At 44.0% G+C, this 24,618-nt stretch overlaps 1 protein-coding gene across 1 annotated transcript; it reads left to right on the top strand.

Annotated features, from left to right (window-relative positions):
- Nucleotides 1-10,029: 10,029 nt before the first annotated feature.
- atpaf1 (ATP synthase mitochondrial F1 complex assembly factor 1) lies at nucleotides 10,030-21,894 on the top strand. Its single transcript, XM_033964743.2, has 9 exons — nucleotides 10,030-10,242; nucleotides 15,360-15,471; nucleotides 15,593-15,661; nucleotides 16,253-16,315; nucleotides 16,777-16,827; nucleotides 17,142-17,189; nucleotides 17,287-17,382; nucleotides 19,879-19,983; nucleotides 21,364-21,894. The coding sequence occupies exons 1-9, from the start codon at nucleotides 10,037-10,039 to the stop codon at nucleotides 21,523-21,525; spliced, it is 912 nt and encodes a 303-aa protein (XP_033820634.2). The 5' UTR covers nucleotides 10,030-10,036; the 3' UTR covers nucleotides 21,526-21,894.
- Nucleotides 21,895-24,618: the final 2,724 nt, after the last annotated feature.

Here is a 24,618-nt window from a genome sequence, read left to right as displayed (position 1 = left end):
AGGTCTAAACCAGGTCTAAACCAGGTCTAAACCAGGACTAAACCAGGACTAAACCAGGTCTAAACCAGGACTAAACCAGGTCTAAACCAGGACTAAACCAGGTCTAAACCAGGACTAAACCAGGACTAAACCAGGACTAAACCAGGACCAAACAAGGACCAAACAAGAACTAAACTAGGACTAAACAGGACTAAACCAGGACTAAACCAGGACTAAACTAGGACTAAACAGGACTAAACCAGGACTAACCAGGACTAAACCAGGACTAAACAAGGACTAAACTAGGACTAAACAGGACTAAACCAGGACTAAACAGGACTAAACCAGGACTAAACTAGGACTAAACAGGACTAAACCAGGACTAAACAGGACTAAACCAGGACTAACCAGGACTAAACCAGGACTAAACAAGGACTAAACTAGGACTAAACAGGACTAAACCAGGACTAAACAGGACTAAACCAGGACTAAACAGGACTAAACCAGGACTAAACCAGGACTAAACAGGACTAAACCAGGACTAAACAGGACTAAAGAGGACTAAACCAGGACTAAACCAGGACTAAACAAGGACTAAACTAGGACTAAACAGGACTAAACCAGGACTAAACAGGACTAAACCAGGACTAAACCAGGACTAAACAAGGACTAAACTAGGACTAAACAGGACTAAACCAGGACTAAACAGGACTAAACCAGGACTAAACCAGGACCAAACCAGGACCAAACCAGGACCAAACCAGGACTAAACCAGGACTAAACAAGGACTAAACCAGGACTAAACCAGGACCAAACCAGGTCTAGACCAGGACTAAATTAGGACTAAATTAGGACTAAACCAGGTCTAAACCAGGTCTAAACCAGGACTAAACCAGGACTAGACCAGGACTAAATTAGGACTAAATTAGGACTAAACCAGGACTAAACCAGGACTAAACCAGGACCAAACCAGGACTAGACCAGGACTAAATTAGGACTAAATTAGGACTAAACCAGGACTAAACCAGGACTAAACCAGGTCTAAACCAGGTCTAAACCAGGACTAAACCAGGACTAAACCAGGACTAAACCAGAACTAAACCAGGACTAAACCAGAACTAAACCAGGACTGAACCAGGACTAAACCAGGTCTGTTGTGGATTCATTTGCACAGTTCGTCTGCTGAGCCTAATAATAGAATTTGTTGTTAGTACTGCAGTAGACTTGTAGTATAAGTACTATAGTAATCTTGTAGTATTCTTGTATTATTGCAGTACTTGTGTCTTGCATTAGTCTTGTAGTACTTTTGTGTTCTTACAGGTCTTTTGCAGGAGTGAGCTGCAGTCTTGTAGTATAAGTACTGTAGTACTTCTCTTGCAGGAGTCTGTAGTACTTTGTCTTTTGCAGGAGTGAGCTGCAGTCTTGTAGTATAAGTACTGTAGTACTTCTCTTGCAGGAGTCTGTAGTACTTTGTCTTTTGCAGGAGTGAGCTGCAGTCTTGTAGTATAAGTACTGTAGTACTTCTCTTGCAGGAGTCTGTAGTACTTTGTCTTTTGCAGGAGTGAGCTGCAGTCTTGTAGTATAAGTACTGTAGTACTTCTCTTGCAGGAGTCTGTAGTACTTTGTCTTTTGCAGGAGTGAGCTGCAGTCTTGTAGTATAAGTACTGTAGTACTTTTCTTGCAGGAGTCTGTAGTACTTTGTCTTTTGCAGGAGTGAGCTGCAGTCTTGTAGTATAAGTACTGTAGTACTTCTCTTGCAGGAGTCTGTAGTACTTTGTCTTTTGCAGGACTGAGCTGCAGACGCGGCACTTTTCTTCTTTGACGTTTTTATCTGGGACGCGCTGATTCTGCAGAACGTCAAACCTCAAACTGACGCGCCGCAAATGAGCCACAAACGAACCGACGCAGCACAACGCGGCAGGAGGTGGCAGGAGGCGGCAGGAGGCGGTACAACACGGCAGGAGGCGGCAGGAGGCGGAAGCAGGTGGCAGGAGCTAGCAGCACCATGCCACAAGAGGCAGCAGGAGGCCGCAGGAGGCAGCAGGAGGCCACAGGAGGCAGCAGGAGGCGGCAAGAGGCAGCAGGAGGCAGCAGGAGGCCGCAGGAGGCGGCAGGAGGCGGCAGGAGGGAGCAGGAGGCGGCACAATTCGGCAGGAGGTGGAAGAAGGCAGCACAACCCGGAAGGAGGTGGCAGGAGGCGGCAGGAGGCGGCAGGAGGCAGCAGGAGGCGGCGGAAGGTGGCAGGAGGTGGAAGAAGGCAGCACAACACATAAGGACATGGCAGGAGGCGGCATAATGTGGAAGGAGGCAGCAGGAGGCGGCAGGAGGCCGCATAGCTCTGCGGCAGGTGGAGCGCGCGTCACGGATCAGAGCAGCATTTGTTCCAAAGCAAAACTTAGACTTTAAACCAAGACTAAACCAAGACTAAACCAGGACTAAACCAGGACTAAACCAGGACTAAAACAGGACTAAACCTGGACTAAAACAGGACTAAAACAGGACTAAACCAGGACTAAACCTGGACTAAAACAGGACTAAAACAGGACTAAACCAGGACTAAACCAGAACTAAACCTGGACTAAACCAGGACTAAACCAGGACTAAACCAGGACTAAACCTGGACTAAAACAGGACTAAACCAGGACTAAACCAGGACTAAACCAGGACTAAACCTGGACTAAACCAGGACTAAACCAGGACTAAACCAGGACTAAAACAGGACTAAACCAGGACTAAACCAGGACTAGGGCTGGGACTATAGTGAGATCATGTCGTCCTCAGAGATGTTCCGTATAAATGCTTTTTTCCTCAGAGGAAAATGAAGAACTCGTAAATTAAATATGGTTTGAGACTCTGGAACATGTCATCCTCTCACCCCACGAATAAATAAACAAGTAAATAAATAAATAAATAAATAAATGAACCAGGAGTAACCCAGAACTACACAGGATCTAAACCAGAACTAAACCAGGTCTAAACCAGGACTAAACCAGGTCTAATTCAGGACTAAAGCAGGACTAAACCAGGACTAAACGGGGTCTTGTAGGTGGCAGTGGTTTGGTCGCCGTGTGGTGCGTCTGAGGCTTTTATCTTGAATAATTCATTTCAAACAAATCTGGAACAGGCTCATTTTTAATTCAGAGCGACACAAACAACAGTGACACAAACAACAGCGACACAAACAATGGCGACACAAACAACAGCGACACAACAGCGACACAAACAACAGCGACACAACAGCGACACAAACAACAGCGACACAAACAACAGCGACACAAACAACAGTGACACAAACAACGGCGACACAACAGCGACACAAACAACGGTGACACAAACAACGGCGACACAAACAACAGCGACACAAACAACAGCGACACAAACAACGGCGACACAAACAACGGTGACACAAACAACGGCGACACAAACAACGGCGACACAAAAAACGGCGACACAAACAACCGCGACACAAACAACCACGACACAAACAACCGCGACACAAACAACGGCGACACAAACAACGGCGACACAACAGCGACACAAACAACGGCGACACAAACAACGGCAACACAAACAACAGTGACACAAACAACGGCGACACAAACAACGGCGACACAACAGCGACACAAACAACAGTGACACAAACACCGGCGACACAAACAACGGCGACACAAACAACAGCGACACAAACAACGGTGACACAAACAACAGTGACACAAACAACGGTGACACAAACAACGGCGACACAAACAACAGTGACACAAACAACGGTGACACAAACAACGGCGACACAAACAACGGCGACACAAACAACGGCGACACAAACACCGGCGACACAAACAACGGCGACACAAACAACAGCGACACAAACAACAGCGACACAAACAACAGCAACACAAACAACAGTGACACAAACACCGGCGACACAAACAACGGCGACACAAACAACGGCGACACAAACACCGGCGACACAAACAACGGCGACACAAACAACGGCGACACAAACAACGGCGACACAAACAACGGCGACACAAACAACGGCGACACAAACACCGGCGACACAAACAACGGCGACACAAACAACGGCGACACAAACAACGGCGACACAAACAACGGCGACACAAACACCGGCGACACAAACACCGGCGACACAAACGGCGCTAAACACGAGACAAACACGCCACAAACAGAAAAGGCTGTTTGAAAAGTGTTTGAAATGTTTAAAATGTTTGAAATGTATTTGAAACCACTGACGCTGGATTTGGGATGGACCCTCCAGGCAGGTCAGGAGCTTTGGGGTCTTAACATCTGTGGTGGTAAGGTCTACTCCAGGGACTGGAGAGGAGAATCCGACCGATAGCCAAACCTCAGATCCAGGAGGAGCAGTGTGGTTTTGGTCCCGGTCGTGGAACACTGGACCAGCTCTATACTCTCCATTGGGAGAATGGGAATTTGCCACAGTCCACATGTGTTTTGTGGATCTGGAGAAGACATTCGACCGTGTCCCTCGTGGTGTCCTTTGGGGGGCGCTCTGGGAGTATGGGGTCCGGTCCCTGTATGACCGGAGCAGGAGCTGTGTTCATTGCCGGCAGTAAGTCAGACCTGTTCCCGGTGCATGTTGGACTCTGCCAGGGCTGCCCTTTGTCACCGGTTCTGTTCATTATATTTATGGACAGAATTTCTAGGCGCAGCCAGGGGCCGGAGGGGGTCTGGTTTGGGAACCACAGGATTTCATCTCTGCTGTTTGCAGATGATGTTGTCCTGATGCTTCTTCGAGTCAGGACCTGCAGCTCTGGGGCGGTTTGCAGCCGAGTGTGAAGTGTCTGGGATGAGAATCAGCTCCTCCAAATCCGAGGCCATGGTTCTCGACCGGAAAAAGGTGGTTTGCTCTCTCCAGGTGGGTGGAGAGTCTCTTGCCCAAAGGCAAAGCTCTCGATTTACCTCAATCTACGTTCCTACCCTCACCTATGGTCATGAGCTCTGGGTAATGACCGAAAGGACAAGATCACGGATACAAGCGGCCGAAATGGGTTTCCTCCGCAGAGTGGCCGGGCGCACCCTTAGGGATAGGGTGAGGAGCTCGGAGTAGAGCCGCTGCTCCTACACATCGAGAGGAGCCAGCTGAGGTGGCTCGGGCATCTGCTCAGGATGCCTCCTGGACGCCTCCCTAGGGAGGTGTTCTGGGCATGTCCCACCGGGAGGAGGCCCCGGGGAAGACCCAGGACACACTGGAGGGACTATGGCTGTGTCTCAATTCGCCAAATGCACCCTTCAAGGGTCCTTACAAAGTTCTCTTCAAAAGTGTAGTTTCAAGGTTCCGGTCGAGAATCTGCCCTCCTCAGTGTAGCCTCCATCTTACTGAAGTGGGACAGGTCCACACCACGGACCGCACTTCCACCTCTGTCTTTGAGCGTACGATACGCACATTACGTACGTTATTTTTAATGATTTATTATTTAATAGAAAAAAAGTCAAGATGTCGTCGTCACAGCCGTTTCTTTCTGTTTAGATTGAATATCAATAGACAAATATAACGTTCGAGGTGATTTTTTTCTCATTTGTAGCTACTTCATAACTTAAACAAAATAAACCTTGTGAAAACGTAATAACAGAGACAGAGGAAACAGGATCATTTTCACATTCATAGTCTATAAACCAGAGACACTGATTAGTTGTACATATAGTGGGATGTTACAGTTTAATGGTTCAGTATTTTGTCCAGTGGCTGCACCACTTTAATAACAGTAGAGGGCGCTGTTTCCCTTCTGTCGTGCCAGTTCTTTTCATCTTATTATTGTGAAGTATTTTCTATCAGTGCAGCTACATCAAACTAGTGTCTTGATTTAATAACACGAAGGTAAATGACACGTGTCCACCAGGGGGCGCAGACCTATGGAATGTACCGGAACTCAAGAAGATTTAGTGCCCGTCTCAGGACTCTGTTCTGTCTGTTCTGTCTGTTCTGTCTGTTCTGTCTGTTCTGTCTGTTCTGTCTGTTCTGTCCTTTCCTCAGAGTCCGTTGCTTCATTGTTCACATTACCTGTGTGGATCATTAAACTCTTCTGACTTTATGTTTCAGTCTCTTGGTCTTTGACGCAATAGAAACGAACATTCTTACATTTTTCTTATTGTAATAATAATTTCTCATGATAATAATGTCTCTTATTGTCAATAACTCCACATTCCTTTATTCCATGTAACTCTCCTCCTTTTTAATCAAACACACTGTACAGATCTTTATTCAGATTTAACAGTTTCATGTCGCTCTGTTGTAGATGAGGTAAACCAGTACGAATATTTGAACGTATATTGCGCAACGGACTCCATTTTCTTCTCTTTTTTGCGTAGGCGCGGTGCATGACGGGATATAGAAGTCTTGTTCCATTGAGCTGACTCCTTAGGACTTGTCTTACTCGTCTGAGGTATTTGGCTGTGGTTGTTTTCGTTGTTTCCTCTTGTTGCCATTTGCTTGTGGGACACCAAGGTCCTTGTAACTGTCCTCAGTGTCTGTTTGTTCCTTCTGGGAGGGAGGCCCCTTCTGTGTGGACGACCTTCCCTCTTTTTTGTCACCATCCGGCTGCACTTCTCAAGCCTGAATTACATTCCAGTGTCTGTGCTGTAGATCCTGGTGGTGTAGATCCTGGTGATGTAGATCCTGGTGGTGTAGATCCTGGTGCTGTAGATCCTGGTGGTGTAGCTCCTGGTGCTGTAGATCCTGTTGTCCATGTAGAGGAGGTGATTGATGGTCGTCCTGTTCCTGAGTCGTGTCCATATTCTGTCTTGTTGATGATTTGTCTGAGGAGGTTCAGACTCTGCAGAACAGCAGTGAGAACAGTCTCCTTGGTATATGTCACATTTGATGGTCACTTGTGCAAGTGGCCATTGGCCTCAGGGGTGGTTTTCCACAACCTCCTGGAGCTGAAGGCTCTTAGAGTCCTGTAGATGTTCTACAGCTCCATTCAGTGATCCATGTGTGGCATTGAGTCTTTCTTGTATCAGTCCAGGCAGTGCACAGGTTGGTCTCTCTGCAGTCTCGGGCGACGGTCCGGTCGACCAGGAGCTGGTGTTTGGCTCCTCTGGTGTCTTTGCTCTTCTGTGCTCATGTATTGATCCATGTGTCACTTATCTGAGCCATGATGATCCTGACATGAGCCTCCATGTTGTGGAGAGACAGATTATTGGTCGATAGTTGGATGGGACTGTACCTTTTGAGGGATCCTTCTGGATCAGGATCGTACTCCCTTCACTTAGACATTCAGGGTGAGTCCATTAGCAGCTGGTTCCTTTGTGCTCCAGACACTCGTGGAGAGCAGTGAGCGTCTTTACCCAGTGGGTGTGGATCATGTCAGGGCCTGGTCCAGTTTTTCCTGGACGTCTGCCTCTGTGATGGTGATGGATTCTGTTCAGGGAGGTTTCTGTTCTTCTCTCAGAGCCTCTGTACATCTCTGTTATGTGAGGCCTCCTTCTCCCATAGACCTTTCCTGTACTGGTCAGTTTCCAGCCTTGGTGGCTCTGCTCTGGTGATATTCACGTGGTTTATTCCTCTGGCGTCATGTTTACACCTTTAGAGCTTTTCACCTGCACCACAGACTGAAATCAACTTTTACAGAAAAGCCAATAATCTGGATTTGGACTTCACTTACCTTTGAGGCTCTGGTCAAACATCAACATTTTCACACAAAGTCTCATTCGTTCCGTAAAGGTCTAGAGAATATAATCCAGTCAAGAAATAAAGTCCACAAAATAAGATCCTCCATGTCCAGTCTGCTGCAGGAAAGTCAAATCTGCTCCGTCACTTTTTTGCATTTGTTTTATCGATTTCAAGCATAAACTTTAACAAAATAAACCTGAAAATGTAATAACAGAGACAGAGTCTATAAACCAGGACTAAACCAGGACTAAACCAGGTCTAAACCAGGACTAAACCAGGACTAAACCAGGTCTAAACCAGGACTAAACCAGGACTAAACCAGGACTAAACCAGGTCTAAACCAGATCTAAACCAGGACTAAACCAGGACTAAACCAGGTCTAAACCAGGACTAAACCAGGTCTAAACCAGGTCTAAACCAGGACTGAACCAGGACTAATTCAAGACTAAACCAGGTCTAAACCAGGACTAAACCAGGTCTAAACCATCAGAGTCTATAAACCACAGAGGTAAAGTGGAATATTTCAGTTTAAAGGTTCTGTATTTTGGGAGGAGCAGCAGCTCTACTCCTGTGACTGACTCCTCCTCCTGTGACTGACTCCTCCTCCTGTGACTGACTCCTCCTCCTGTGACTGACTCCTCCTCCTGTGACCGACTCCTCCTCCTGTGACCGACTCCTCCTCCTGTGACTGACTCCTCCTCCTGTGACTGACTCCTCCTCCCGAGGGAGCGCCCAGTCACCCACCGACCGACAGATTATATAACCTACATTCACCACAGCTATAGACTGATCACAGACTGTATTGATCACAGACTGTATTGATCATAGACTATTGATCACAGACTGTATTGATCACAGACTGTATTGATCACAGACTGTATTGATCACAGACTATTGATCACAGACTGTATTGATCACAGACTGTATTGATCATAGTCTGTATTGATCACAGACTGTATTGATCACAGTCTGTATTGATCACAGTCTGTATTGATCACAGACTGTATTGATCACAGTCTGTATTGATCACAGACTGTATTGATCACAGACTATTGATCACAGACTGTATTGATCACACTGTATTGATCACACTGTATTGATCATAGACTGTATTGATCACAGACTGTATTGATCACACTGTATTGATCACACTGTATTGATCATAGACTATTGATCACAGTCTGTATTGATCACAGACTGTATTGATCATAGACTATTGATCACAGACTGTATTGATCATAGACTATTGATCACAGACTGTATTGATCACTGACTGTATTGACCATAGACTGTATTGATCACAGACTGTATTGATCACAGTCTGTATTGATCACACACTGTATTGATCACACTGTATTGATCACAGACTGTATTATTCACACAGACTGTGCTGCTCTCTGCGTGTGTTACAGTGCCATCTGGTGGTAGAAGTCAAAGTGAGACTTTATGTATTAAAAAGTAAAACTCGTTTCATGTGTGATATTTGCATAAATATGAAAATTTAAAATATCACGTTATATTCTTTATATTTGAACAGTGCTGTTTTGTTGTTATTTAATATATCTATGATTTTACCCCAAAAAAATTTACAAATAAAATGAACTAAGAGATGTCATTTTATGAAGATTTAATGAACCAGGACTAAACCAGGACTAATCCAGAACTAAACCAGGACTAAACCAGGGTTAAATCAAGCCTAAACCAGGACTAAACCAGGTCTAAACCAGGACTAAACCAGAACTAAACCAGGACTAAACCAGGACTAAACCAGGGTTAAATCAAGCCTAAACCAGGACTAAACCAGGTCTAAACCAGGACTAAACCAGGACTAAACCAGAACTAAACCAGGACTAAACCAGGACTAAACAAGGGCTAATTCAAGACTAAACCAGGTCTAAAACAGGACTAAAACAGGTCTAAAACAGGACTAAAACAGGACTAAACCAGGTCTAAACCAGGACTAAACCAGGGTTAAATCAAGCCTAAACCAGGACTAAACCAGGTCTAAACCAGTACTAAACCAGAACTAAACCAGGGTTAATTCAAGACTAAACCAGGTCTAAACCAGGACTAAACCAGGACTAAACCAGGACTAAACCAGGTCTAAACCAGGACTAAAACAGGTCTAAACCAGGACTAAACCAGGACTAAAACAGGTCTAAACCAGGACTAAAACAGGACTAAACCAGGTCTAAACCAGGTCTAAACCAGGACTAAAACAGGTCTAAACCAGGACTAAACCAGGTCTAAACCAGGACTAAAACAGGACTAAACCAGGTCTAAACCAGGTCTAAACTAGGACTAAACCAGGTCTAAACCAGGTCTAAACCTGGTCCGGTCCAGGTCCGGTCCAGGTCCTCTCAACAGCGGAACCTTTGTCTTGCGCTGTTCCCGCACGGACCGTCACTGATGCAGGACACAAACATGGCGGCTGGGCTCGCGCTCGTGTGCTCGCGGTTCCGCGGGCTGCTGTCTGTGCGCGTGCCCGCCGCGCGTGCGCTGGTCCCGGGTCTCGGTCCGGTCCAGACTCGGACCTTCGCCTTGGACCCGGACCCGGACCTGGACCAGAACCCGTTTTACTCCAAATACCGCGAGAAGATCCGAGACCTGCGCAGGTGAGACGTGTTTGTTATGTAGAGGCTCAATATACACAGAATATATACAAGATATATACAGAATATACACAGAATATATACAAGATATATACAGAATATACACAGAATATATACAAGATATATACAGAATATACACAGAATATATACAGAATATACACAGAATATACACAGAATATATACAAGATATATACAGAATATACACAGAATATATACAGAATATATACAGAATATACACAGAATATATACAAGATATATACAGAATATACACAGAATATATACAAGATATATACAGAATATATACAGAATATACACAGAATATATACAGAATATACACAGAATATATACAAGATATATACAGAATATACACAGAATATATACAAGATATATACAGAATATACACAGAATATATACAGAATATACACAGAATATATACAAGATATATACAGAATATACACAGAATATATACAGAATATATACAGAATATACACAGAATATATACAAGATATATACAGAATATACACAGAATATATACAAGATATATACAGAATATACACAGAATATATACAGAATATACACAGAATATATACAAGATATATACAGAATATACACAGAATATATACAAGATATATACAGAATATACACAGAATATATACAGAATATACACAGAATATATACAAGATATATACAGAATATACACAGAATATATACAAGATATATACAGAATATACACAGAATATACACAGAATATACACAGAATATATACAGAATATATACAGAATATACACAGAATATATACAAGATATATACAGAATATACACAGAATATACACAGAATATACACAGAATATATACAGAATATACACAGAATATATACAGAATATACACAGAATATATACAAGATATACACAGAATATACACAGAATATATACAGAATATACACAGAATATATACAAGATATATACAGAATATACACAGAATATACACAGAATATATACAAGATATATACAGAATATACACAGAATATACACAGAATATATACAAGATATATACAGAATATATACAAGATATATACAGAATATACACAGAATATACACAGAATATATACAAGATATATACAGAATATACACAGAATATATACAAGATATATACAGAATATACACAGAATATATACAAGATATATACAGAATATACACAGAATATATACAGAATATACACAGAATATACACAGAATATATACAGAATATACACAGAATATACACAGAATATATACAAGATATATACAGAATATACACAGAATATATACAAGATATACACAGAATATACACAGAATATATACAGAATATACACAGAATATATACAAGATATATACAGAATATACACAGAATATACACAGAATATATACAAGATATATACAGAATATACACAGAATATATACAGAATATACACAGAATATACACAGAATATATACAAGATATACACAGAATATACACAGAATATACACAGAATATATACAGAATATATACAAGATATATACAGAATATACACAGAATATACACAGAATATATACAAGATATATACAGAATATATACAGAATATACACAGAATATATACAGAATATACACAGAATATATACAGAATATACACAGAATATATACAAGATATATACAGAATATATACAAGATATATACAGAATATACACAGAATATATACAGAATATACACAGAATATATACAAGATATACGCAGAATATACACAGAATATATACAGAATATATACAAGATATATACAGAATATACACAGAATATGCACAATATATACAGAATATACACAGAATATACACAATATATACAGAATATACACAGAATATACACAGAATATATACAGAATATACACAGAATATATACAAGATATACACAGAATATACACAGAATATATACAGAATTTACACAGAATGTATACAGAATATACACAGAATATACACAGAATATATACAAGATATATACAGAATATACACAGAATATACACAGAATATATACAGAATATATACAAGATATATACAGAATATACACAGAATATACACAATATATACAGAATATACACAGAATATACACACATACACTCACCTAAAGGATTATTAGGACCTGCTCAATTTCTCCTTAATGCAATTATCTAATCAACCAATCACAGGGCAGTTTCTTCAGTGCATTTAGGGGCGTGGTCTTGGTCAATCTCCAAACTCCAAACTGAATGTCAGAATGGGACAGAAAGGTGATGTAAGCGATTTTGAGTGTGGCCTGGTTGTTGGTGCCAGACGGGCCGGTCTGAGTATTTCACAATCTGCTCAGTTACTGGGATTTTCACACACAACCATTTCTAGGGTTTACAAAGAATGGAGTGAAAAGAGAAAAACATCCAGTATGTGTCAGTCCTGTGGGCGAGGAGGTCAGAGGAGAATGGGCTGAGTGATTCAAGCTGATAGAAGAGCAACATTGACTGAAATAACCACTCGTTACAATCGAGGATGCAGCAAAGTATTTGTGAAGCCACAACACGCACAACCTTGAGACGGATGGGCTACAACAGCAGAAGACCCCACCGGGTACCACTCATCTCCACTACAAATAGGAAAAAGAGGCTACAATTTGCACAAGCTCAACAAAATTGGACAGTTGAAGACTGGGAAAATGTTGCCTGGTCTGATGAGTCTGGATTTCTGTTGAGACTTTCAAATGGTAGAGTCAGAATTTGTCGTAAACAGAATGAGAACATGGATCCATCATGCCTTGTTACCACTGTGCAGGTGGTGGTGGTGGTGTAATGGTGTGGGGGATGTTTTCTTGGCACACTTTAGGTCCCTTAGTGCCAATTGGGCATCGTTTAAATGCCACGGGCGACCTGGACATTGTTTCTGACCATGTCCATCCCTTCATGACCACCATGTACCCATCCTCCTCCTCTACTTCCAGCAGGATAATGCTCCATGTCATAAACCTCGAATCATTTCAAATTGGTTTCTTGAACATGACAATGAGTTCACTGAACTACACTGGCCCCACAGTCACCAGATCTCAACCCCATAGAGCATCTTTGGGATGTGGTGGAACGGGAGCTTCAGCCCTGGATGTGCATCCCACAAATCTCCATCAACTGCAAGATGCTCCTCAATATGGACCAACATTTGTAAAGAATCAGCTCCTTGAATCAAAGCCACGTAGAATTAAGGCAGTTCTGAAGGTGAAAGGTCAAACACTGTATTAGTCTGGTGTTCATAATAATCCTCCAGGTGAGTGTGTGTATATATATATATATATATATATATATATATATATGATATTTTCGTATCCTTGTTCTCTGTATTAATGGCCCCTGTTTGAACTCGTCCTCAGTATAAAAGACACATGTCCACAACCTCAAACAGTCAGACTCCAAACTCCACTATGGACAAGACCAAAGAGCAAAGGAACCACAAACAAAACTGTAGACACCAGGCCCCGAACACTCAATCTGCAACAGGTAAGAGCTCAGAGAGAGAAGAGTCAACAACTGTGGAGCAATTATTAGAAAATGGAAGACAAGACCAAGACCTGGGGCTCCACCAAGATCTGACCCCGTGGGGTCAAAATGACACAAGAACAAAGAGCAAAACCCCCAGAACCACACGACCGAGTGAATGACCTGCAGAGAGCTGGGACCAAAGTAACAAAGGGACCATCAGTAACACACTACACCACCAGGGACTCAAATCCTGCAGTGCCAGACGTGTCCCCTGATTAAGACAGGACATGTCCAGGCCCGTCTGAAGTTTGACAGAAGCATTTGGATGATCCAGAAGAGGATTGGGACAATGTCACAGGGTCAAAACTCAACTTGTCGTGTTTGGAGGAGAAAGAATGCAGAGTCTCATCCAAAGAACACCAGACCTACTGTGAATCATGGGGGTGGAAACATCATGCTTTGGGGCTGTTTTTCTGCAAAGGGACCAGGACGACTGATCCGTGTAAATGAAAGAATGAACGGGGCCATGTATCGTGAGATTTTGAGTGAAAACCTCCTTCCATCAGCGAGGACATTGAAGATGAAACGTGGCTGGGTCTTTCAGACAATGATCCAAACACATCGCCTGGGCAGGAGTGGCTTCATAAGAAGCATTTCAAGGTCCTGGAGTGGCCCAGTCTCCAGATCTGAACCTCATAGAAAATCTTTGGAGGGAGTTGAAAGTCCATGTTGTCCCAAAACATCACTGCTCTAGAGGAGATCTGCAGGAGGAACGGACCAAACTACAGCAACAGTGAAAACCTCTGGACACTTTTGTTTTTGACCAAATACCTATTTTACACCATAATTAGCAAATTAATTCATTAAAAATCCTACAATGTGATTTCCTGGATTCTTTCCATCATTCTGTGTCTCATAGTTGAAGTGAAGTGATAGTTGAATATGATGAAAATTACAGGCCTCTCATCTTTTTAAGTGGGAGAACTTGCACAGTTGGGGCTGAATAAATACTTTTTTGACCCATTGTATACACTGCCTGGCCAAAAAAAGTCTCCACACAGATGTAACTAAGCAAACAGATCACACTCGGTCAGATCTAGGTTCAGAGTCTGTGCTCAAAGAATGAGGTCAGCTGACACCTGAATATCCTGAATGACCAGATTATTCCATCGGCGGATTTGTTCTTCCCTGATGGCACGGGCATATTCCAAGACGACAATGCCAGGATTCATCGGGCTCAAATTGTCTCACGCTCCAGTGGTTCAGGAGCAGGAGACGTCATTTTCACACACGTCCACCACAGAGTCCAGACCTTAACCCCAGTGAGAATCTTTGTGCTGGAGAAGCTGCAGCGTCAGACTCGACCATCATCAATGCAACAGGTGAAACTTTAAAGCAACAACTGGATGGAAATAAATCTGTGACGTGAAGAAGTGAAGTCGAAACAATGACACAGAGAATGATCATAATCAAAGCTAAAGGAACAACCAAATATTAGAGTGTGGGACCTTTTTTTTTGGTAATGACTTATTTTTGACCGGACAGTGTGTATTAAACATAAACCTGTGTGTGTGTGTGTGTGTGTGTGTGTGTGTGTGTGTGTGTGTGTGTGTGTGTGTGCAGCTCGGACCCGCAGGAGTACAAGGCTCGAATGGAGAGATGCTCTAACCTCAAACAGGAGCGAGTGGGACGCAGCAAACAAGAGGAGTTCATCAAACTCATGGACACAACACAGGTCAGTAGTAGTAGTAGTAGTAGTAGTAGTAGTAGTAGTAGTAGTAGTAGTAGTAGTAGTAGTAGTAGTAGTAGTAGTAGTAGTTATTTATTTATTGTTTCTTTGTGATGTCTTGACACAGGAAAGGGCAGAGTCGTCGAGGGCGGAGTCTTCAAGCTCGCCGTCCGGTGGAGTCGGCGGCAGACACAAGGTCAGGCCCTGATCCTCTTGAGGTTCCTTTGCTTAAGGAGCTAGGAAAGGAAGCATGATGTCTCCTTTCCTCACTCCTTCCTTCACAGATGAGTCCATGCTTCTCGTGGCGTCACGTCTCGGCAGCTGCTGTTCTCCTGCACAGAGCCGCCACGTTTGGAAATATTCAGGGACAAAGCGCACTGCATTATGGGACGCCTCGCAGCTCCACAGACATGAGCTGTAATAAATAAAACACGTAAAGGCCCATATGACTCTGCTCTGATCTGTTCTAATGTTTCCTCGTCACACACAGACCTGGAGTTGTGTTTTGTTTCATTCACATGTTTAACACACAAACTGCAGATTTAGGCTGAAAACTCTCTGTTCCACCTTGTGATGTCATCATGTGGTGATACAGGAAGTGCTCCACTGTGTTTTTAAACTCCACACACCTTCACCAGAATCATTTGGAACATTTCAGTCCAGGAATTTACAGCAATAATTTACACATTTTAAATCACAATATTCATCTAAAACGGCTTCGTAAAAGAAACAAGTCCGTGCCTCCAGGTTCAAACTGGTGACAGTAAAACCTGTTTCTTTTCCTCAGACTCTGGACTCCATCTTGAACACAGACCTGGTGAAGGACAAAACAGGAGTAGAGATCTCACAGGTGAGACCCAGAGGACACCTGGACCACGCCCCCCTGGACCACACCTGGACCACACCCCCCTCACCCACACCTGGACCACACCCCTCTAACCCACAGCTACACCATGCCCCCTTCACCCACACCTGGACCACGCCCCCCTTCACCCACACCTGGACCACACCCCTCTAACCCACACTTGGACCACACCCCTCTAACCCACAGCTACACCACGCCCCCCTCACCCACACCTTTGCCACACCCTCCTCACCCACACCTGGACCACGCCCCCCTCACCCACACCTGGACCAGGTCCCCATGGATCCCCGCCCACTTCACCCACACCTGGGCCACGCCCCCCTCACCCACACCTGGACCACGCCCCCCTCGACCACACCTGGACCACGCCCCCCTCACCCTTGTATTACCTCAGAGGTCAAATGTCACTCTTGTTTTGTTCTGATTAAACCTTCGTGTCTCTGCAGATCTGGACTCAGTATTTCTCCAACAAAGACACAATCAGTGCAGCCATCCCTGTGAGAGTCGCCCTGTAACCACGAGCTTACACCACACATACCTCACACACACACACACTTAAAACACACATACATACACACCCCCACACTTAAAACACACATACATATACACACACACACACACACACACTTAAAACACAAATACATACACACCCCCACACTTAAAACACACATACATATACACACACCCACACACTTAAAACACACATACATGCACTCATACACACACCCCTACACACACTCACATACACCCCCACAGACACACACTTAAAACACGCACACACTCATAATTTTGTTTCTTTGTTTTGTTTCAGACTGAAACGTTTCAACTGATGCAGTCAAGAGCACAGACCTGTCCTACGGTCAGTATAGACTCCTCTCCCCCTCTCCTCCTCTCCTCCTCCCCCTCTCCTCCTCTCCTCCTCCTCCTCTCCTCCTCTCATGTCTCGTCTCTTTCAGTTCGTCTTCGCTCTTCCTCGCTCTGATGGATACGAGTTCTTTGTGGGACAGTGGTCTGGACCTCACCTGCACTTCACCTCCCTCATCAACCTCCAGGTGGAGCAGCAGCAGTAGTAGTAGTAGTAGTAGTAGTAGTAGTAGTAGTAGTAGTAGTAGTAGTAGTAGTAGTAGTAGTAGTAGTAGTAGTAGTAGTAGTAGTAGTAGTAGTAGTGTATACTCTACTATGGAGTAGAACCAGAAATTTACACACTCGATTTAAAAACACATCCACTTTTTTCTCTCTCTGACATGAATCAGACTAAACTTTTCCTTTTTTAGGTCCATTAGGATTAAAATTATTTATATTTGTTAAAATCTTTAGACATTTTTTCATGACTTTGTTCAGAGTCAGAAGTTTAAAACAGTGGGATTATTATGACTTTAAACAGTTTGGTCAATCCCAGATGATGATGTCATGTCTTTGGAAGCTTCTGATTGGTTTATTCACAACATCTGAGTTAATCAGAGACAAACCTGTGGATGTGTCTGAAGCTCACCTGAAACACTCCTGAAACACACCTGAAACACTCCTGAAACACTCCTGAAACACTCCTGAAACACTCCTGAAACACACCTGAAACACTCCTGAAACACTCCTGAAACACACCTGAAACACACCTGAAACACTCCTGAAACACTCCTGAAACACACCTGAAACACACCTGAAACACTCCTGAAACACACCTGAAACACACCTGAAACACTCCTGAAACACTCCTGAAACACACCTGAAACACACCTGAAACACTCCTGAAACACACCTGAAACACTCCTGAAACACTCCTGAAACACTCCTGAAACACACCTGAAACACACCAGAAACACACCAGAAACACTCCTGAAACACACCTGAAACACACCTGAAACACACCTGAAACACTCCTGAAACACTCCTGAAACACTCCTGAAACACACCTGAAACACTCCTGAAACACTCCTGAAACACACCTGAAACACACCAGAAACACTCCTGAAACACACCTGAAACACACCTGAAACACACCTGAAACACTCCTGAAACACTCCTGAAACACTCCTGAAACACTCTGCTTCTTTGTGTAACATCAGGGGAAAGTCAAAACAAATCAGCCAAGAATCATGAAGTGAACTGTGGACCTGCTCCAGTCTGGTTCATCCTCGGTGCAGTTTCCTCCTGAAGGTGAAACGTTCATCTGTTCAATTAAACACAAGTATAAAGACCATGGGACTGTCCAGCGTCACACCGTTCAGGAAGGACACGTGTCCCAGAGACGAACGAGCTTTGGTCTGAAATGATCAACACAAGAACAAAAGAAAAAGACCTGGAGAAGAAGCTGCTGAAGCTGTAAGAGTGTGTCATTATCCACAGTGAAACGAGGACTGAGGACATGGACTGAAAGGACACTCTGCAGGAAGAAGACATGACTCCAAAAGAAACAGAAAAAAGGACACTCTGCAGGAAGAAGACATGACTCCAAAAGAAACAGAAAAAAGGAAACTCTACAGGAAGAAGACATGACTCCAAAAGAAACAGAAAAAACACAGAGGACAGTTTGTAAATGCACAGGGACAAAGAGCTTCATGTTTGGAGACATGTCCTGTGTCTGAACAAACTGAAACTGAACTGTTTGACCAGAATGAGCCTCGTTATGTTTGGAGGAAAAAGGCCTGAGAAACACCATCCCACCTGTGAAACACGGGGGTGTCTGCATCGTGTCGTGGGGCTGTTTTGCTGCAGGAGGGACTGGTGCACTTCACAAAACAGATGCATCAGGAGGAAAGAACATTATGTGGAAAAACTGAAGCAACATCTCAACACATCAGCAGGAAGTTAAAGCTCGGAACAAATGGACAATGACCTGAAGCATACGGCCAAACTGGTGACAAAGAGGCTTAAGGATAACAAAGAGGCTTAAGGATAACAAAGAGGTTTAAGGATAACAAAGAGGTTTAAGGGTAACAAAGAGGCTTAAGGGTAACAAAGAGGCTTAAGGGTAACAAAGAGGCTTAAGCGTAACAAAGGGGCTTAAGGACAACAAAGGGGCTTAAGGATAACAAAGAGGCGTGAGGGTAACAAAGAGGCTTAAGGATAACAAAGTCAATGTTTTGGAGTGTCCATCACAAAGTCCTGATCTCAGTCCTATTGAAAATCTATGAACAGACCTGAAAAGGCGTGTGCGAGTGAGACGGACACAAACTGGACACATTTACTCCAGTCCTGTCTGAACCAATGGGACAAAACTCCTGCAACTTTTGTGAGAAGCTTCTGGAAGGAAATCCAAAATATTTGACCCAAGTTACAGAGTTTAAAAGCATCGAACAAATACTAATGAAATGTGTGTGAACTTCTGACTCTAAAGAAAAATCCTTCTGTCGTTATTCTGACATTTAACAAATAAAAATAATTTAAATCCTAATGGACCTAAAACAGGAAAAGTTTGTGGAAAAACACACTTTTCTCTGTGACATGAATCAGACCAGTGTGTGTTTTTCCACAGTGTGTGTTTTTCCACAGTGTGTGTAAACGTCTGGTCCACTCTGGACACAATGATGATGTTGTTTTGTTTGTGTCAGACGCTGGGAGAGAGCGCCCCCTGTCAACTGCTGCTCTGCCACTACACTGAGCTGAAGGACAAAGGCCTGGTCCTGATGAACGCTGAGAGAGACCAGAGAGCCATGGTGAGACTAAACCAGGACTAAACCAGGACTGAACCAGGTCTAAACCAGGACTGAACCAGGTCTAAACCAGGACTAAACCAGGTCTAAACCAGGTCTAAACCGGGTCTAAACCAGGACTAAACCAGGTCTAAACCAGGACTGAACCGGGACTAAACCAGGACTGAACCAGGTCTAAACCAGGACTGAACCAGGTCTAAACCAGGACTAAACCAGGTCTAAACCAGGTCTAAACCGGGTCTAAACCAGGACTAAACCAGGTCTAAACCAGGTCTAAACCGGGTCTAAACCAGGACTAAACCAGGTCTAAACCAGGACTGAACCAGGTCTAAACCAGGACTAAAACAGGACTGAACCAGGTCTAAACCAGGACTAAACCAGGACTAAACCAGGACTAAAACAGGACTAAACCAGGACTAAAACAGGACTGAACCAGGTCTAAACCAGGACTAAACCAGGACTAAACCAGGACTGAACCAGGACTAAAACAGGACTGAACCAGGTCTAAACCAGGACTAAACCAGGACTAAACCAGGTCTAAACCAGGTCTAAACCGGGTCTAAACCAGGACTAAACCAGGTCTAAACCAGGTCTAAACCAGGACTGAACCAGGTCTAAACCAGGACTAAACCAGGACTAAACCAGGACTAAACCAGGACTAAACCAGGTCTAAACCAGGACTAAACCAGGACTAAAACAGGACTGAACCAGGTCTAAACCAGGACTAAACCAGGACTAAACCAGGACTGAACCAGGTCTAAACCGGGACTAAACCGGGACTAAACCGGGACTGAACCGGGACTAAACCGGGACTAAACCGGGACTAAACCAGGTCTAAACCAGGTCTAAACCGGGTCTAAACCAGGACTAAACCAGGTCTAAACCAGGACTGAACCAGGTCTAAACCGGGACTAAACCGGGACTAAACCGGGACTAAACCGGGACTGAACCGGGACTAAACCGGGACTAAACCAGGACTAAACCAGGACTGAACCAGGTCTAAACCAGGACTAAACCAGGACTAAACCAGGACTAAACCAGGACTGAACCAGGTCTAAACCAGGACTAAACCAGGACTAAACCAGGACTAAAACAGGACTGAACCAGGTCTAAACCAGGACTAAACCAGGACTAAACCAGGACTGAACCAGGACTAAAACAGGACTGAACCAGGACTAAACCAGGACTGAACCGGGTCTAAACCGGGTCTAAACCGGGTCTAAACCGGGACTGAACCGGGACTGAACCGGGACTGAACCAGGTCTAAACCAGGTCTAAACCAGGACTAAACTAGGTCTAAACCAGGACTGAACCAGGACTGAACCAGGACTAAACCAGGACTGAACCAGGACTAAACCAGGACTAAGCCAGGATGTTTTTCAGGGCGTACACGAGGCTCAGTGTTTGGCCAATCAAGTGCAGTTGTTCTACGGCTCCAGAGACGGCAGAGCGTTCCAATTGGTCGAGGCCTTTAACCATAATTCAAAAGAGTTCAAGCACATGGACGTGATCGCAGAGCTGGAGCAGAGCGGAGCGCTGGCCTAGACCCAAGACTCCTCCCCCTCCCAGGACTCCTCCCCCCCAGGGCTTCTCCCTCTCCCAGGCTCCTCCCACTTCCAGGACTCCTCCCCCCCAGGGCTCCTCCCCCTCTCAGGACTCCTCCCTCGATCTGTGTTCGTCTCAACCTCTCGTTGGACTATAGTCTTGTGCTTGTGATCGATTGGACGACTGAAAAGGGGGCGTGGCCAAAGCTCTTCAAACTCTTGGTATCTGTGTATCTGACACAAAGTGCACTCACCAGATGACACCTGCAGGGGGAGCACCTCTCACTCTGTGCAGAAAACACTGTATTTATGTAAAGGTGTATGTACGATTAAAGATGATATAATCCTTAATCTGACTGTTTCCTCCTCGTCTCTTCAGTTTGGTCCCATAAAAATCCTTAAAATCAAAATAAAACCATTATTTGAACAATACACATCTTGTTTGACTCCATCGACTGATTTGTTGATGCAGGATGAGATAGTTTATATAAATATACACACTCTAATATTCGGTTGTTCCTTTATCTTTGGTTATGATCATTCACTGTGATATTGTTTCGGTTTCACTTCTGCAACGTCAAAAGATTTATTTCCTGTTGCATTGATGATGGTCGAGTCTGACGCTGCAGCTTCTCCAGCACAAAGATCCTCAGTGGGGTGAAGGTCTGGACTCTGTGGTGGACGTGTGTGAAAATGACGTCTCTGCTCCTGATCCACTTTGAGCCCGATCGATCCCGACATCGCCCGCGACATCAGGGAAGAAAAAAACCCACTGATGGAATAACCTGGTCATTCAGTATATTCAGGTGTCAGCTGAACCTCATTCTTGGAGCACAGACCTGAACCTGGATCTGCCCGAGTGCAGCAGGTCCAGACCCACTGCCCCACAGGGCTGTACCGTCGACACATGGGGGCATCACTACTGCGTCTGTTCTTACCCTGATGTGCCCATCTCTCTGGAACAGGGTCAGTCTGGACTCATCAGACCACAGACCTGCTCCAGAGTCCAGTCTTTATGTTCTCTATCAAACTGAAGCCTTTTTCCAGTTAGACTCACTGATTCGTGGTTTTCTTCAGGCTCCACAGCTTCAGTCCCTTGAGTTTCTGTCACATTGAGCCTGTGGAAATGCTCTGACTTTCACTATTAAACACAGCCCTGAGTTCTTCTGTTGTTTTTCTTCGGTTTGATTTCACCAAATGTTTGTGTCACTGATCACGATCATTTGGGATTTTTTTCCGGCTGCATTTCTTCCTTGAACACGATGAGTCCCCACTGTCCTTCCAGTTTTTAATCACGTGTTGGACAGTTCTGAACTCAATTAGCAGTTTCTGCAAACTCCTGCCAATGATTTGACCCCTCAAGAACAGAATGTAGATGGCCACATTTTGGGCAGTGTGTGTGTGTGTGTGTACATACATACATATATGACCACGGGCTCCACTGAGGCCTTCACCTTCCAGACCTTCTCCAGATCTTCTTTGAGCCCCTGGTATTTCTCTAGTTTCTCTTGTTCCTTTTTCCTGATGTTCTCTTGGTTCTTTGCTCTGTTGTTTCTCCACTGTGTCCTGTTGGTCCATTCTGTCTGTATCTGTCCCACAGGATCTTGCCTCATTCTCCTCGACCTTTCGAGGTGTTTCCACCTTTGACCTCAGGGTCTTCAGTCCGTCTGCACAGATGTTTCACTCTGGCTCCTCTTGGTTCTGTCGCTCCATGTTTGTTTCCCTGCAGCGTCTTACACCTGCAGTTATGAGCTGGACTGTCTCAGGGGTCTCTTTGCCTGTCCTCTCTGTGTCCTCTGTGTCTTCTGTCCTCTGTATCCTCTGTGTCCTCTGTGTCTTCTGTCCTCTGTGTCCTCTGTCCTCTGTGTCCTCTGTGTCTTCTGTGTCCTCTGTGTCTTCTGTCCTCTGTGTCCTCTGTGTCTTCTGTGTCCTCTGTGTCTTCTGTCCTCTGTGTCCTCTCTGTGTCCTCTGTGTCTTCTGTGTCCTCTGTGTCTTCTGTCCTCTGTGTCTTCTGTCCTCTGTGTCTTCTGTCCTCTGTGTCCTCTGTCCTCTGTGTCTTCTGTCCTCTGTGTCCTCTGTGTCTTCTGTCCTCTGTGTCCTCTGTGTCCTCTGTCTTCTGTCCTCTGTGTCTTCTGTCTTCTGTCCTCTGTGCTCAGGTGAGTCTTTTCCTCTGCACTTGGCACATCATCGATTTCCTGTCGATAACATTTATAACTTTTACAACTTTTATTTATTATTCTCCTGAAGTTCGACTTAAAGTCAAAATGTGACGGTTTTATTCTCGTGGCGCCGCATTATCGGCCGTGTCCCAATTCACTAAATCTTCTTGAGTTCCGGTACATTCCATAGGTCTGCGCCCCCTGGTGGACACGTGTCATTTACCTTCGTGTTATTAAATCAAGACACTAGTTTGATGTAGCTGCACTGATAGAAAATACCTCACAATAATAAGATGAAAAGAACTGGCACGACATAGAAGGGAAACAGCGCCCTCTACTGTTATTAAAGTGGTGCAGCCACTGGACAAAATACTGAACCATTAAACTGAAATATCCCACTATATGTACAACTAATCAGTGTCTCTGGTTTATAGACTATGAATGTGAAAATGATCCTGTTTCCTCTGTCTCTGTTATTACGTTTTCACAAGGTTTATTTTGTTTAAGTTATGAAGTAGCAACAAATGAGAAAAAAAATCACCTCGAACGTTATATTTGCCTATTGATATTCAATCTAAACAGAAAGAAACGGCTGTGACGACGACATCTTGACTTTTCTTCTATTAAATCATTAAAAATATCGTACATAATGTACGTATCGTACGCTCAAAGACAGAGGTGGAAGTGCGGTCCGTGGTGTGGACCTGTCCCACTTCAGTGAGACACGACACTGAGGACAGACCGGATCCTTCAAACTGCACTGAGGAGAACTGAGAAGGAAACCTTCAAAAGGAGCATTTGGAGAATTGAGACACGGCCCATTATGTGTTTTTTTTCTTAAATTGACCCTCCCGCTCTGCCGTACCTGCTCATTTCGTCTTGTTTTTTTATTTACATTTTTTCTCATTGAGTCCTGACTTTATGTGAAACATTAA

This window comes from Periophthalmus magnuspinnatus, chromosome 4 (genome assembly GCF_009829125.3).
Source record: "Periophthalmus magnuspinnatus isolate fPerMag1 chromosome 4, fPerMag1.2.pri, whole genome shotgun sequence".
Taxonomy (NCBI): Eukaryota; Metazoa; Chordata; class Actinopteri; order Gobiiformes; family Gobiidae; genus Periophthalmus; species Periophthalmus magnuspinnatus.
Note: the sequence above shows the minus strand (reverse complement) of the source record. Positions and strands in the feature narration are given on the sequence as shown.

Coding starts and splice junctions, on each gene's coding strand:
- atpaf1 (XM_033964743.2), top strand. CDS start 10,037: ATGCAGGACACAAACATGGCGGCTGGGCTCGCGCTCGTGTGCTCGCGG. Junction 10,243..15,359: donor AAGATCCGAGACCTGCGCAG/GTGAGACGTGTT, acceptor GTGTGTGTGCAG/CTCGGACCCGCAGGAGTACA. Junction 15,662..16,252: donor GAGTCGGCGGCAGACACAAG/GTCAGGCCCTGA, acceptor TCTTTTCCTCAG/ACTCTGGACTCCATCTTGAA.